At 38.9% G+C, this 16,433-nt stretch overlaps 1 protein-coding gene across 2 annotated transcripts in view; it reads left to right on the forward strand.

Moving 5' to 3' along the window:
• Positions 1 to 4,389: 4,389 nt before the first annotated feature.
• The window catches only part of TRMT11 (tRNA methyltransferase 11 homolog), a 52,843-nt gene continuing 40,799 nt past the window's right edge, over positions 4,390 to 16,433 (forward strand). Inside the window, exons 1-5 of one of the 2 annotated variants that reach the window (XM_003827616.4) lie at positions 4,390 to 4,601; positions 11,746 to 11,811; positions 13,962 to 14,035; positions 16,051 to 16,132; positions 16,221 to 16,313. In XM_003827616.4, coding sequence (XP_003827664.3) covers positions 4,530 to 4,601; positions 11,746 to 11,811; positions 13,962 to 14,035; positions 16,051 to 16,132; positions 16,221 to 16,313 — 387 coding nt within the window. In that variant the 5' untranslated portion in view covers positions 4,390 to 4,529. The other variant, XM_008952959.5, reaches the window with a different exon arrangement.

Consider the following 16,433-nt stretch of genomic DNA (forward strand, 5'->3'; position numbering starts at 1 on the left):
AATGTCTGAGTTTCCAAAGAATTCACCCGCACTAGATAGTTCAAGAATTTAATAGCCAAACTTTTACAGGGCTGTATAGCTCCTGCCGTCTTCCTTGCTGTCTTCCTCTACTTCACTCCTTGCTTTTGGAACACATTTCTCTTACTTTCTTATTAGACATGTTTTAACTTTCTCTGAAACCCTAGTTCTAGCCAACATACCTAACCCATAGGAAATCACCTAACTTAAGTAGGATTATTCTAGATATTTTCTCAGCTAAAGAGATTCTCTCAAGATTAGTTATTGGCTGGGTGCGGTGGCTCACGCTTGTAATCCCAGCACTTTGGGATGCTGAGGTGGGTGGATCAGGAGGTCAAGAGATCGAGACCATCCTGGCCAACATGGTGAAACCCCGTCTCTACTAAAAATACAAAAAATTAGCCAGGCATGGTGGTGGCCGCCTGTAGTCCCAGCTACTCAGGAGACTGAGGCAGGAAAATCGCTTGAACCCAGAAGGCGGAAGTTGTCGTGAGCCGAGATTGCGCCACTGCACTCCAGCCTGGCGATGGGACGAGACTCCATCTCAAACAACAACAACAACAACAACAACAAAAAGATTATCAATCTAGCTAGTAAAAGAAGAAGATTCTCTTCTCGTTACATCTTCCTCTGAGAAAAATATTTGAAACACTTTGCAAATTTATCACATAAATTCACTCCTCAAAGGCAGTTAGAAGACAATAAAACATGCTATTTATCTGTGGTACCTGAGCCTCCTGGGATTCACAGCCCGTCCATCCATCCTCCTTTTCCTCAGGCAGTTACTCTTTAACTTTCATGTGCTTCAGAACCACTTGGTGGGCTTCTTTAAAACACACTCCTAGACCTACTCCCAGAATTTCTGATTCAGCAGGTCTGGGAGTCGGGGAGGATTCTGTATTTCTAAATGGCTTCCAGGTGATATTGATACTGCCTGTACTAGGACCACACTTTGACAACTCCTGCCATAAGTAGTGCTTAAATTTGGCTGCACATAAAATCAACAACTGGGGAACTTTTAAAAATCTTTACGTCAAGGCCATACACCAGCCAAATAAAATTTGAATCACAGGGGATAGATTCCAGGCCTTGGTATTTTTAAAAAACTCCTCAGGTAATTACAATGTGCAGCCAAGTTTGAGAACCTGTGCCCTATAGGATTAAGTACAATTCCCCTTTGGGCCTTGTTATGGTAGACTCTCAAGAAAATCTCTTTTATGGGACCTGAGACTGACTATACGATATATAATAATTTTCCTACTCATGGGAAGCAAATAGGAGCAAGAGATGAGGATTACTGGGAGTTGTGGTTAAACAAGAATCTGTGTGATTTAACAAGCGTGTAGAAGATGACAGGCATACCTACTTTAAATGACTTGCCAGAAGCTTTTCTTTGTTTAGAAATCATGATTGCTTCTGATTTAAGGAAGGAAGGGAGGACAAAAGACGTGGCTCAAATGAGGCAAATGTACTGTAACCTTTGTTACCTCTGGTTCACAAGTTCTGCCAAGGGAAGTAATAAATGGCATCCCATTCAAAGACTTATTGGGTCTCCAGCCTGTTTCCCTGCACATATTTTTCTATGCATAGAACCTGCTTTCCAGGTAGCAAATTAGAGGGCATAGTTTGTAACTAGGGCTTCAAGTTTGTTTTGGGGAGTCTTTAGAAAAGAGGATGGGATCTACATTTCTCTGCTTCTGGGGATCTTGTTGGAAATTTGACCTCAAGTAGCTGAGTCATACTTAAATCAACTCCAGCTGCTTAAGTCTGAATTGGTGCCTCAGAATTCCAACTCATACAGGCTTGTTTCCTTAGAGTAGGCAGTATTATTTCTCTCTTTTCCTAAATTATTTTCATTAAGATTGACAAGAGGGGAGACCCCTCTGGGACATCAAGAAATTCAAACCTCAGTAATGCTCTGCTACAGTAAAGTTTGTGCAATTCTTATATAACTTATTCCAATAAAATTTTATTCTCAAAACTATTCAGAAGCCTCTTTTTACTAATTGCAAAAATCATAGTCTTAATACATATGAAGATAACTTTTCTCCCTCTTATTGGTGTACAAATCCCTATGGTTCTCTGTGATACCTAGACCCTTTTCAAGTGTTAGATGTTCAGCCTGAGATAGATGCATGGGCAGTTTTGATATTACATGTGACCTCTGCTGCTGGGACCTATTAACTTTCTATTCATTTCTCTGAGTGTGTCCTACTAGCCTCAATACTTAAGTGGCATATTAAAACCAAAACTCAAAATTCCCCTTTCCAATTTCTGATCCTTACTTCTCAGGAATGTCCTCTGATTTTTTAGTAACAGGCGGCCTATACCAGAGGCTTTAACGTTTGCACAATAGCTGTCTCACAGAAGGAGACAGGTTCTAAGAGGTCTGCCCTAGAAGATGGAACATGGATGGAACTTTGGATCAGTTCCCAGAAGTCAGACTATGAACCTCCTTGCTCCTTACAGTACAAAAAAAAAAAAAAAAAAAGCAAGTCTCTGGATGCAGTTTGATCACCAAATTCCAAAGTCCTTATTCTCCTGCTGCTTCTTAACCACTATTGTAAGCTCAAAAACTTTGAACAGGTCTGGCTGTGAGTCCCTCAAAGGCAGTTTCATTGATGTCACAGTAGTTCCACACTAACTCTAGTGGCCTGTGCAAGGTTAATCTCTACTTCTCCAGACCAGGTATCCAACAATTTAGATTCATGATGTAAATACTCTCCTGCTGGTTTCTGAGGTGGAGATTTAGTATAGATTTAGTCCTGAACTGTAGCACAAAGGAGCTGGGTGAAAAATCAGTGACACCTGATTCCATTTGGGTTCTCCAGGCCTTGTAGTCTCATTTGTCTCTATATAGCATCATATTAATCCAGGCATGAAAATCAGCAATTCTTTGATATTCTCTATAAAGTTGCCCCATCAAAATTCCATATTAATTTTGCTGAAGATTTGACAAGTTCTGGGGATGGGGCATATCAAGTACTGCACATCATTCCCCCAACATCTCATTGGTTTTCTGTCCCAACCTTGGCCTCTCTTCTCAAATAGTAAACAACTTTTCTTGTCTCAAAGTACTTTTACCCCCTTTTCTGAAGTTTTGGGGTCAAGAGACAGCTATGCTTCTGCGAGTCACTTAGCACAAGTGAACTTGAGACATATTCCTAACAAAAACAGATCTCTTGCTAACAAAAATTCTCATGTGATTTTCTTAAGAAAAATGTCAAGTGCCACTTATTGGCCCCATTCAATATGCCAGATGTTATATTCAACACTTTATGAACATTATTCCACTTAATCCTTGTAACAATCCTTTGCAGGAGGCAGTGTGTTTTTCCATTTTTAAAAGAAAACTCAAGCTCGGAGAGGTTAAGAGCATATACATGGTAAATGGTGGAAGTGAGGTTTGAATCTAATATTGACACCACAGCCTATGTTCTTAATCACTACCACTACGCATCAACTACGTTTCTGGCACATGCCGCTGGGGATATGCCAGATACATACTCTTTTGCACCTTGTACAATACCACAGAGAAATGCAAAAGAAATAATTTTTAATAGGGCAAAGGGCTCGGTACTCTCAAAAGCAGAAATAGCCCGGAGGGAGGGCTTGAGCCCGTAATTCTAGCACTTTGGGAGACTAGGGTAGGAGTATCCCCTGAGCCCAGGAGTTCAAGGTTACAGTGAGCTATGATTGCGCCACTGCACGCACCTGGGTGACAGAGCAAGATTGTCTTAAAAAAAAAAAAAGTGACATACATACATAGAATATGCAATTAAAATGTATTTCATAAACTCTCTGCTATGAAATCTGTGCCAGTGTGAACTTTCTTGAAGCTTTAATTTATGGCTGGCTGTGGATTTAGTCCTGAGTCTAACAAATAACACAACCTAATAATTATTGCCTACTTTGAGGAAGATATTCTTTTGGTTTTTGTTAAGAATAGAGTGAACCATAAAAGATTATATCAGACCTCAAGAGTTTATTATAATTGGGTTATAAGGCATGTGCTCTCAAAAAGTTGTTACATAAATACGAAAAATATACTGTTAAATGACTGGTCCAACTAAATCAGTTCCCAAAGCTGTGCTGGTTAGACAAACCTACAAGGAAATGGTGAAATTTCCAAGGACATGGTGAAATTTCAGTCCAATTTTGAAGAACAGGTTTTGAAGGGCTGTAGAGAAAGCTGGAAGCACACTCCAAGTGGAACGATAACTGGGAAATATACTGTCTTATTATCACAGGCTGCTCCTGAAAACCACGCGTCCCCGCTCACCAGCTACCAGCGCTGGGAGACCCCTAACCACCAGGCATTCGCAGGTGAGGAAGCCCCTCCCACAGCGGCCAGAGTTTCGGACTCGGAGCGCGAGAAACGTCGGGATAGCGCCTGCCTCGCAGAGCTTCCGCTTCCGGCCCTTCAGGCTCTGTCTCTGTGGAGACTCGGCTTTGGGAGGGAGAAAGAGGGACCTAGCGCGGGCCGCGCAGGCGCACGGTGGGCAGCTGCAATGGCGCTGTCGTGTACCCTTAACAGGTATCTGCTCCTAATGGCGCAGGAGCATCTGGAGTTCCGCCTGCCGGTGAGTCCGTAGCGCCCTCCGGAACTTCCGACGGAAGAGGACGCTGGAGTGGAGTGGAGTGGGTGGAGGTGATCTGCATAGCCCGAGGAAGCTGGGATTCGGGGGTCTTCGCTGGTCAGCGCGGGTCACGCGTCCCCAGTCCTCGGGCGGGGTGAGCTTGGCGGAGGGTGTGTGTGAGAGAAGTCCGAGACCGAACCCCTCGGCCTGCTTAAACTTTTCATTCATTCTTTTGCCCGTGTACCAAGTACCGGAGTTAGGCAGGTGAATATGACCGGTCATCTCACTCCCGGAGCTCTTCGTCTAGCGGAGAATAGAGACAGCTAACAAATGCTCAGGCTGGTGTTTGAAGTATTGGAATCTGCGGATCAAGCTCAGTGGAGGGGATGGTGGTGGGGATTAGATGATGGAGAAGTTGAGAAGAGTGTTTTATTTATTCAATAAACGTTTTCAGAATGCATGTAGTCGAAGATCGGTACGCTGGGCATGTAACGATGATGTAAACAATCTCTGCCGTCTAGGAGCTTACTGTTTAGAATAAGGGCTGAGCAGACACATAGGCGTAGAATGACAGAAGAGCGTCGGTAAGTGCAGTGATAGATGCACATGGAAATATGAGAGCACGTGGAAGGGAAATCTAATCTACCTGAGGGGTTGGGGATGTTGGCCTTTAAGAGGGCTTCCAGAGGAGATGACACTTGAAATAAAGGATGAATAGGAGTTAGAGGGCCAAGGAGATAAATCAGTAAATTAGAATTACAAGGTGTTCATTATTACTGGATCACTAGTTATGTGGCAGAGAGTGGTAAGAAGAGAGCAAGGGAAGTAGATCGAGGCCAGAAAATGAAAGCCTTGAATACCCTGGAGCTTGGAAGGGGGATTTATTGAAAAGCCTTAAGTAAAAAAGTGACCACAAAATTAAATCAGTTTGACAACACTATGGAGGATGGATTTGAAAAGAATAAGAGTTGAGCCAGAGACTAGGAGTCTGTCGGAATAGTCTTGTTAATAGATTAAGAAGGTCTGACCTAGGCAAGGAGTAAGAGGATGGGATAGACTGGGAAAATATTTAGGCCATACAGTCATTAAGGCTGGATTGATTGAATATGTGGGAAAGAGGCACCAGTCAGGTATGACTCCTGGGGTGTATATAGGTAGGAGTGTCTCCATTTAAAATAGAGAACATAGGCAGATGTAAGATTTAAATTTTGTTTACACTGAATTTGATGTGGTTGTGTAACATCAACCTGAGATGACCAAGAGGCGGTGGATATATGAATATGCATAGAGTATGGCAGAGTGATCTGGACTAGTGATAAATATTTGGGAGTCTTCTTCATATGAAAACTAGGAGCGGGGAAGAAATTACTCAAAAGGATAAGGTCAAAAGAGTAGTGGGCCAAGTATAGATGCTTGGAAGCATTGATATTAAGGGAAAGTCGGAGGAGGCCATGAAGAAGATGGGCAAGTGCCAGACGGATGTGAGACCGCAGAAATCAGAAGGGTAAAATTTTAGGAAGCAGGGACAAATGGATAATGTCGAATGCAGTTGCTTTTTAGTGAGAAAAGAATGAAAAAGTGTCATTGATAGTCTCAATTAGAAGATAATTAATTGGTGATTTTTGCTAAAGCGAATATGTTGAGTTTTAGTAGGAGAAGCCAGGTGGCTTGGTTTAGTAATCACTGGAAAGTGAGGAAGGGGAGATAGGATAGACTGAGTGTCCTTAGCTAGAGCATAAGGGAAAGTAAGAAATTGGTTAACAGTTTGAGGAGGACCTAGGGTGAAAGGAGGATTCTCCCCATGGAGAGAATGAGATTGAGCTTGAGTGTATTTGTAGGCTGATGGGAAGAGAAGGCATACAAGGGCATGGTGGGAGGGGTTCTCTTCAGTAGGAGGGGAGATTGGACATGGAAAGTTAGGGTGGGTGTGGAGTAGTTGCCTGAGGGCCTATTTTGTAGGTAATGAATGAGTGGAAGTTATTTCTTGAGAGATGATGGGCCAGCAGTTGAATGGGGAAATTGAGACAAATAGTAAAACTTGAAATAGTCATTGAGACCAAAGGGGAGAGTTGACAAGGAAAAGTAAAACGATTGAGTGGAGAAGAGCATAGGTATTAGAGCAATGCTGAAAACCAGCTGAAGGTAAAAGTCGTATATCTGTAATCATGCTAAGATTCTGTGATTTTCTTTAGTTGTGTTTAACTCATTGGCCTTAGGAGTCATGAAGGAAGATTGTGGCATTGATGCAGTATTAATGTTTTGAGTTTCTGGAGGAAATAAATTTTTAATTAAGTCTTAATTGACAAAGGACATGTTCTGTTGGTGAATAGGATTGGAAAGCCCCCTTCTGTGAGAAACAGAAACAGGCTTAAAGGCACAGAGGTGTGATTGGTTATGATAATTTGGAAGGCTTGGGGAGGGAGGTTGAAGTAGTGGGCATTGAGGCCAGAGAGGTGGTAAGATCTAGATTTGCAAATGTTTTGACACCATTCTAAGGAGTTTGGATTTTTTTTTTTTTTTGAGACGGAGTCTCGCTCTGTTGCCAGGCTGGAGTGCAGTGGTGCGGTCTCGGCTCACTGCAACCTCCGCCTCCCGATTCAAGTGATTCACCTGCCTCAGCCTCCCGAGTAGCTGGGACTACAGGCTTGCACCATCATGCCCAGCTAATTTTTGTATTTTCAGTAGAGACGGGGTTTCACCATGTTGGCCAGGATAGTCTCGATCTCTTGACCTTGTGATCCGACTGCCTCATGCTGGGATTACAGGCATGAGCCACTGCGCCTGGCCAGGAGTTTAGATTTTTAGATATAATGGGTAGCCACTGACTGTTTTTCATTTTAAGCCAGGAAGTGACAAGATCATTTGTGTTTTAGAAGGATAATTCTGAAGTACGAGAGAAAAGATACCACTTAGAGAATACTGGACCAGAACTAGAGAGGCTCAGGAGTGTGACTGTGTAAAGTAAGGCAATGCAGTGACAATGGAGTGGTTAGGCTGTGGTCTCCAGAATAACAACCTTAGTACTTGGTGATGTTTACTTGTTTTTTTCCGTCGTAAATTCTTCTTAGTGTATTACACTTGTGACAGTTTATTCTTCCAAAAACTCTGTTCTGTTTTACACCCTCATTTTTCTTAAGATGAAAATCTTTAGTCGGGCATTCAAGGTCCCCCACTGCATGGTTCTTTCCTTTGTGCTTTCACTTCCCACCTAGTCCTTAGTGCTGCCAAAACTGACTCATTATTCCCTGAATTCCTGCTTTCACCTTTGCTCTCTGTGCTCCCTTTAGTCTGGTTTGGGTCTTTCCCATTCTTTATTGATTTTTACGTAGGAAGTATTCATTTACAGTTAATCACATGTTTATTTATTTTAGCTTTATATGTTTTACATGATTATTTTTCAGATCCACAGTTTCCTTTCTGTAGTTTTTCCTCCTCTGCCAAAATTCTTATTTTTTTCTTGAATCCCCTTCAATGTAGAAAGCGTAGTTATGTTAAAGTATATGATAAAAGCGATCCTGTGGGTCTGTTTCTATTGTTTCTTTTTGTTCTGTTTCATATAGTGGGCTATTTTTTTAAATATATGCCAGATGTTGTATTTGAAAATTTATTCGAAAAAATAATTTGAGAGCTGGGATGATGTACATCCTCTTGAAGAAGATAGGAACGCATAGGAGCATGAGGAATCTAGGATGGGTTTAACTCATTTTCAGGTGTTAAGCCCTGTTTGTGTTCTGATTCCCATGTACTCACAGAGTGTAGCTTTTTGACATCCTAGTGTAAATTAGGTGGTTCATCAAGTATCCTTTTCTCCCCCCGGGTGGCCCTTTCTCTTTTTTTCCCTTTCTATCGGGCACTCAGAAGGGCTGTTCACTCTTGCAGCTGTTTTTGGATTTGTAAATGTCTCAGGGAAAAGGTGGCTCCACCTTGGAATTTTTGTCCTCTCCTGGATGTTGGTTTGGTAATTTTTGTTATCTTTCTATGCCTTCAATTAGATGGCCAGCTTTTCTAGTTCTTTTCAGCAAGAAGCTTAATCTGAATTACATCTTTTGCCATCCCTGGAAGTTGAATTCCTCTGTCATTGGGTTAGATTTTTTTCAGGGATTAAGGCAGTTTCCATGAAACTTTACTTCTCAAACTGAAGTAATCTTTTACTCTCTTGTACTCTAATACGTTTTTGCTTTTACCTGTTTAAGAACATGTACTGTTTTTTACACTTTACATTTCAGTTGTGAGGTGGTTTTGTTAGTTCTACTAGACCATAATTTCCCTAAGATAAATGTGTGTGTATTTTTACATAGATCAGGGACTTGCACATATTAGTTGCTTAAAAATTTTTTTGGGGGTCCGGGCGCAGTGGCTCACTCCTGTAATTCCAGTACTTTGGGAGGCTGAGGCAGGCGGATCACAAGGTCAGGAGTTCGAGACCAGTCTGGCCAACATAGTGAAACCCCATCTCTACTAAAAATACAAAAAATTAGCCAGATGTGGTGGTTTGCGCCTGTAATCCCAGCTACCCAAGAGGCTGAGGCAGGAGAATCGCGTGAACCTGGGAGGTGGAGGTTGCAGTGAGCCGAGATCACACCATTGCACTCCAGCCCGGGTGACAGTGTGAGACTCCATCTCAAAAAAAAAAAAAAAAAAAAAAAAAAAATTTTTTGGAGACAGTTCTCTCTCTGTTTTCCAGGCTACAGTGCAGTGGCGTGACCATGGCTCACTGCAGCCTCAAAGACCCAAGTTAAGCCATCCTCCCACCTTAGCTTCCTGAGTAGCTGGGACTACAGGTGCACCACTATGTCTGGCTAATTTTTTTATTTTTATTTTTGTAGAGCCGGGTGTTGATCAGAGGCTGAGTGTTGGTGTGAGGGGGCGGGAGGGGGTCGTGGGAGCTCTCACTGTGTTGCCAGAGTTGGTCTCAGACTCCCGGTCTCAAGTTATCTCTTCGCCTCGGCCTCCCAAAGTGCTGGGATTGCAGGTGGAGCCGCCATACCTGGCTGCTTAAAATATTAAAATCAGTGATATAGAATCTCTTCTGGGAAAGGCAATCCAAAGGACAGTCTATCCTTTTGGGCCCATCTATTGCATTAGAACTGATAAGCAAGGAAGCTATAATGAATGGCTGCCTTTATGAATTAAAATGAGAGATCAGGAATATAAGTATGGTCAAGTTTTACCTCTGATAAGAGTTAATCAGGGCTAAGTATAGTTGGCAGCTACTTAATGTAGTACTTATTGTACTAAATAGTGTTTACTAAAGTTCAAACTCCTGGGTTTTATTGCTTGTCCTGAAGCAACCTTTTAAATGGATGAAAAAGCAAGTAGCTGAAATAATAGAAAAGCTCATGGAATTAACGCATCACACATGCCCCAGATCATGCTACATTTTTATATCCAATGTTCAATATAAATTATTTTTTATTCCTAATATAGAAAGAGTCTCAACTGGAAAGTAGAATTTGCCATAAGATTAATGAACATTTTGTGTTTTGCTTTTTCCAAGTAGATTGATGAAGTAGTTTAAACATGTTTTGCTTTTCAATTTGAAACTTGGGTTATCATATTTATTCTCAGTTTTGGGTGGCTGCTTAAGTTTTGGGTAGCAGAGATAATGCTATGCCATAAAACTTTAATCTTTCACTTTTTTTCCCCACCTAACTCTTAGGATCTTTGTGTTTTAGCTTGTTGCAGCTTTTTAACAGTATATTCCAGGAGCAGCAAACTTTGGTGTTTTAACTTGGTTATAGTTGGATGTTTTAAATGTAAAACTGACTTTACAATATGCTTTAATATAGAACAAACAACAATCATGCAAGATCAAGTAATTTAATCTATAACTTTATTTTTTTTCTTTTAAGTGCTATAACTCTATCAGTCTTGGTTGACTTCTTGAGCCACTGGACTTCTAGGACAGTTATCAGGGTCCTCATCATTTTGATTCCCTTAATAACCGCCTAGGTTATATGCTTCTCTCTTTATAGTTCACCTAACCTGATGAGGTAGCTATGATTCCTGTTTCACATTTGAGGGAACTAAAAGTTGGAGGATTTAAGATTCTTGTATAAAGCCACATCGCTAGTATTTGGAAGAGATGAAAATCAGATTATGGTCTATTTAATTTCTAAGTCTCATGATGTCTCCTATTCAGATTTGTGTTTTCCTTGCTGCAAAATAACCTTTGGGCTGCCTTCACTGATTTATCAGTAGTCTGTGATAGTTCTTGGTCGAGCCATCTGATTGGACTGAATTCAGCCCCTTCTAACACTGAATTTTAAAAAATGATTTGTTGCATAGACAAAAAATAGAAATGACACTAGTAGCTTGAACTTCTCATTCTTTTTGGTCTTGGAGTGGGGGACTTCCTGGTCTGGGTATAGTTTCCCTTTTGATGGCTGTGGGCTTGGTGTTAAAGGCTCTTCCTTCTGGTTGGGAGGAAAGGGGATAGTAGGTAGCCAGCAGTGGGACACTTACCTCTCATTAGGTTCCATCCTCCATGAGACCTATATGGAAGAGTGTGATTCTACCTGTTTTATGTGATTTAAGGAGATAACTTGTTAGTCATACAAATTATAAAATTTGTATAATTATTTGGGTTTATCAGTACAAAGTGATTGCTTCAAAGAATATAAAAACTATCTGGACAGATTTCAACTTTGCATGAATGATGCTTTTAAAGTATCTATTATGTTAGTTCTGTTTCTAGTTCTGTAACTTTACACAGAAAGAAGATGAGATAGTTATTTGTGCTTAATGAATACATAGTGGTATGCCCTGGCTGATTATTTTTTTCTTTTCCAAACATCTTCAAATCATCTGTCTGATTTTCATTTTAACTTTATTCGTCAATTGTCAGTCTTACTAATCTGCACTTTGTGTAACCTTTTTTTTTCCTTTCCAAAATCAGGGAATTTTTTGATCAAGTGTTTGCAAACTCTTCTGTTGTCGAAAATTTCTCAGAAATTACTTACCTGTGGTTTTTATTATTAGATTATTTCTGAACCCTAAATTGTAATTGTCTGATGTTGAAGCTTAAATGCCTCAGTTAGATCTTCAGCCTACTCTTATTTTTTAGTCATGTAATACCTGTCTCCCTTAGTACATTTTTAGTTCCTTTTTGTTAAAATGTATTTTCTTTATAATATTTTCAATACAGGAAATAAAGTCTTTGCTTTTGCTTTTTGGAGGTCAGTTTGCCAGCAGTCAAGAAACTTATGGAAAGGTAAGTTAAATTTTCATTAGACCATATGGAGTATACTTAGAAATAGAGCCTTGGGTTTGAAGAGAAGAAGTGCATATCTTAAATTTATATTTGTATGGTTACTTGTATCTGTTTCGAGAGGCAGTGGAATAAAGTGGATATTTTGGGAAAATTTGTGGTTTTGTTAAGTAATTTAGATTTATTTCTAGTATTTTATTTGTTTTAAATTTTTAGTCAACAGTTGTGTCATAATTTGTATCTGTCCTTTCACCTAAAAAAGGGCTGTGCTCCATTGGTGAGCTGTGTTTAGAATTCGAATTTAGAATTTAGCAGAATGTTGGGCTCGTGTTGAGAATCATTTTAAAATTTGAAATTGTACATTGTATAAGATTGAATTTATCAGCTTTGTATTTTGCATAAAACTATATCAGTGTTTGACAGCAGTTTGGAAAATAGAAAAAATAATTTGCAGTTCCTTCTTGACATGACTTATAATTTGGGGATGCTGCCTTCCAGTCTTTTTTTTTTTCGTGTACTTTTTTTTCCCTATTGTAATTCTACTTCTGTAGTCTGTGTTTCTCACCTGATAGTGTCAATATAGGCCTAAGTTGTTACTTGGCCTTTATCTGTAACATAGCTACATAATATTTTTCATTGACTAGCTCTACCATAATTAACCATTTCATTTTATTCAGGTTGCTTTAAAAATTTTCTCAATAAAAGTAATACTAAGATGAAAATATTTTTTCTTGTTTGGATTATTTTGAATTTTTCTGTTGGGTAGGGTAAATATTGGAAGAAAAAAAACGGGGTATATACCCAAAGTAATATAAGTCATTCTATTATAAAGATACATGCATGCATATGTTAATTGCAGCACTATTCACAATAGCAAAGCATAGAATCAACCTAAATGCCATCAATGATAGACTGGATAATGAAAATGTACATATACACCATGGAAGCCATAAAAAGGAACGAGATCATGCATACTGTGCAGCCATAAAAAGGAATGAGATCATGTCCTTTGCAGGGACATGGATAGATTTGGAAGCCATTATCCTCAGCAAACTAATGCAGGAACAGAAAACCAAACACCACGTGTTCTCACTTATAAGTGGGAGCTGAATGATAAGAACATATGGACATGTCCAGGGAAACAACACACACTGGAGCCTGTTGGGGGTGGTGGAGTCTGGGGAAGGAGAGCATCAGGAAGAATAGCTAATGGATGCTGGGCTTAATACCTAGGCGATGGGTTGATCTGTGCAGCAAACCACCATGGCACATGTTTACCTATGCAACAAACCTGCACATCCTGCACAGGTATCCCTGAACTTAAAAGTTGAAGAAAAAAGAAAAAAGCTAGGTGTGACAGGAAGGATTTCTTGCAAAAGATGAAAGAGCTAAAGTTGAAAGTCCTGTAGTGTTGGACTTTTATTCCTGAATGACTTTCACTTATTGAGGGGAGGAGGAAAGGAAGGAGAGTGCGGATATAATTGGCTAAGGGTGATGAAATGAGGTCAGGATCCTTTTGGATTTTGCTGTGTTCTGGCAAGAGGTTATCTGGGTGCAGCTTACCAGTGCCTGTAATCTTGGGTGTTGGGATAGACGGTTGGGAAAACACCCCTGATGCACTTGGAGCTTTTTTCCCCTAGATAAAATATAAAATAGTAAAAGCTAATGAGAATTTAATAAAGTACGTCATGATTTTCTATCATAGTTGTTTCAAAGGGCCCCTCCTTCACCCTCAGATGGCCACACCTACCTAGAAAAAGGTCTCATGTAGCAACTAAGAAATACATTACTTAGAAATTAAAAATAAAATAGCTGTATTATAAGGGATGATTAGCCATGATGAATTTCAAGATTATACTTTGGGATATAATATGCATTAATTCCTTTCGTAAAGCTACATAAAAGGACAGATACAAAATTAATGTTTCATTTGAGGATATATTCGTTTATAGAGTCATTATAAAAATGTTTTTACTATATTATTCTAATTTACTTTTTTACTATTGGAACTATTTTTATTTTGGTTACAGTCAGATCAGATATTCTTACATGAAAGTAGCAAATAGGCACTTCTCCTTATTGACTTCTTGAATAAAAGCATATGAGGCCATGTAGCCACTTAGAATTAAGTTGCATATTGTTATTTCTTTTAGTCACCATTTTGGATTCTTAGCATTCCCTCTGAAGATATTGCAAGAAATTTAATGAAACGGACAGTGTGTGCCAAGTAAGAGAAACTTATGTTCTCCTGCATGAATATACTGGTACTTCTCATAACCATTCAGTCCTGTTTTTTGCTATATTGGCATAGGGTGAAGGCTCAGTTTAGCTTGCAGTTACATACAACTGCCACTGGGTGGCGGTGGGGGACCAGAGGAGGGTTACCTGCCGAAACCAAGGATGAAAGAATCTCTGGGGAAATGTAGACACATTTGTTTTAGAATAATTTTTTAAAACTTCCATATTATATGGGAGTATAGTATGAGATATAAACACTATGTTCTTACGCAGGATAGATGCCACATATAATTATAACCAAAGTGCTGAAAATCCAAAAATACTTTTTTCATAGATGGTTTTTAATTGGATGAGCAGATTAGTGAAGTGTAAGGTAACAAAAAAGTGAGGACTGCCGTGAGATATGTTTTACTGTTTCAGTTGGTAGAGAAAATAATTATGAGTATCAAATCTTGATGTGAATTAATGTAATGATGCTGTTCATTGTTTATCCTCAGTGTTTCTAGACTTTATCATTGGCATCCACTTTTTTTTTTCTTTTCTTTCATTTCTTTTTTCTTTGTACTGTTGGAAAATTTTCTGTCATCAGATTTGAAAATTAAACTGTATTTTTAACTAGCATCTTAAATATCAAACAGCTTGTGTTATCTTTAAGCTGCTTTTTCTTCCTGAACATTTTGGCAGATTGCTGAAAACTTTCTGTAGAAATTATATTTGCTAATGCAATGCAAATAAGAATTTACATATATCTAGTTTTATTAACATGGTTAGCGATGTTTTATATCATCATATGTAATTGTTGTATTACGGAATTGGACACAACCCAATATTTCGTTAACTTCATCCTATTGAGAACTACCTGCAGCCTTTAATCTTTTACAGTGAAGGTCGTTAACAGGCCTTATTATGAAATAAAAATGACTAGAAAACAGAAACATAACTTTTAAAAAACTCTTTTTGAATAATTGCTTGTTAGGTTTAAAATAGCCACTGGAGTACTAAGGACTTGTATGCTTCTTTCATAACTCCTCTAATTCATATATTTGATTAATGGTACAATTAACAGTTGTGTAATATAATTTTTAATTGCTTTTTATTATCTATATATTTTGTGTAGCTGAGGTATACCTTAAGTGATAGCTAAGTGAGATTAATATTATTGTAGAAGGCTTTTCTCTGTAAATTCAATAGAAAAGGAAGAAATCATTTGCAAAGGAAAAAAATTACAATTTAACTGTATCAGAATGAAGATAGACTTTTATAAAAGCATAGATTCAAAACCAACTTAAATTCAAATTTTTCTGTGTTAGAAGGGATTGAAAGTTAATTTATTATTAACATGAAATATTTTGAGCATGCGACAAAAAGGTGAAAAATATAACAAGTACCTAGGAATATGCCTTATTAGATCTCAACATTATGGGTAAGTTAGTTACTAAAATTGTGTGTGTGTGTCCATACGTGTGCACGCACATGCATGACAGAGTTTCACTCTGTTGTCCATGCTGGAGTGCGGTGACATGATCTTGGCTCATTTTAGTCTCAAATTCCTGGGCTCAGGTGATCCTCCCACCTCAGCCTCCCAAGTAGCTGGGGCTATGGGTGTGTGCCACCATGCCTGGCCGATTTTTTGCCTTTTTTGTAGAGACAAGGTTTTACTATGTTGCCCAGGCTGGTCTTGAACTCCTGGGCTCCAGTGATCCACCCACCTCAGCCTCCCAAAATGCTGGGATTACAGGCGTTAACCACTGTGCCTGGCCAGCTAATTGTTAATAACATTTTTATTTGGTCATTAGTCTTTTTGTATTATGGAGAAGACATTGGGAATAATTGGCTTTTCTGCAGCTTTTTACCCATTTATCTAAAATAACTGATTCATTTATACTTTGCAAAACATAGGCAATAATCAGTGGAGTGTGCATAAAGAACTAGTAAAATGACTGTATGTATTCCTGTGTGAACTAAGTTATTTACTGAGGTTAGTACCAATCATTTATTTCCTAGGTCTATATTTGAACTATGGGGTCATGGACAATCTCCTGAGGAGCTGTACAGTTCTCTTAAAAATTACCCTGTGGAGAAGATGGTGCGTAGTAAAATGTGGTTTTATATAGGCATGCATGCAGATTCTGTAGAATTAAAATACTCAAAAAACTGATTTCCTTTTATTTTAGGTTCCATTTCTACATTCGGACTCTACATATAAAATAAAGATTCACACTTTTAATAAGACATTGACACAAGAAGAGAAAATCAAGCGAATAGATGTAAGTAAATTTAGCAGAACAAAAAACCTACATGATGAATGCAGTCTGGCCATTGTTGATATATAGGAATACCTAATGTCTGTGAAGTGTTTATTTTGTACCACATTTTGTGCTAAGTGC

This window comes from Pan paniscus, chromosome 5 (genome assembly GCF_029289425.2).
Source record: "Pan paniscus chromosome 5, NHGRI_mPanPan1-v2.0_pri, whole genome shotgun sequence".
NCBI lineage: Eukaryota > Metazoa > Chordata > Mammalia > Primates > Hominidae > Pan > Pan paniscus.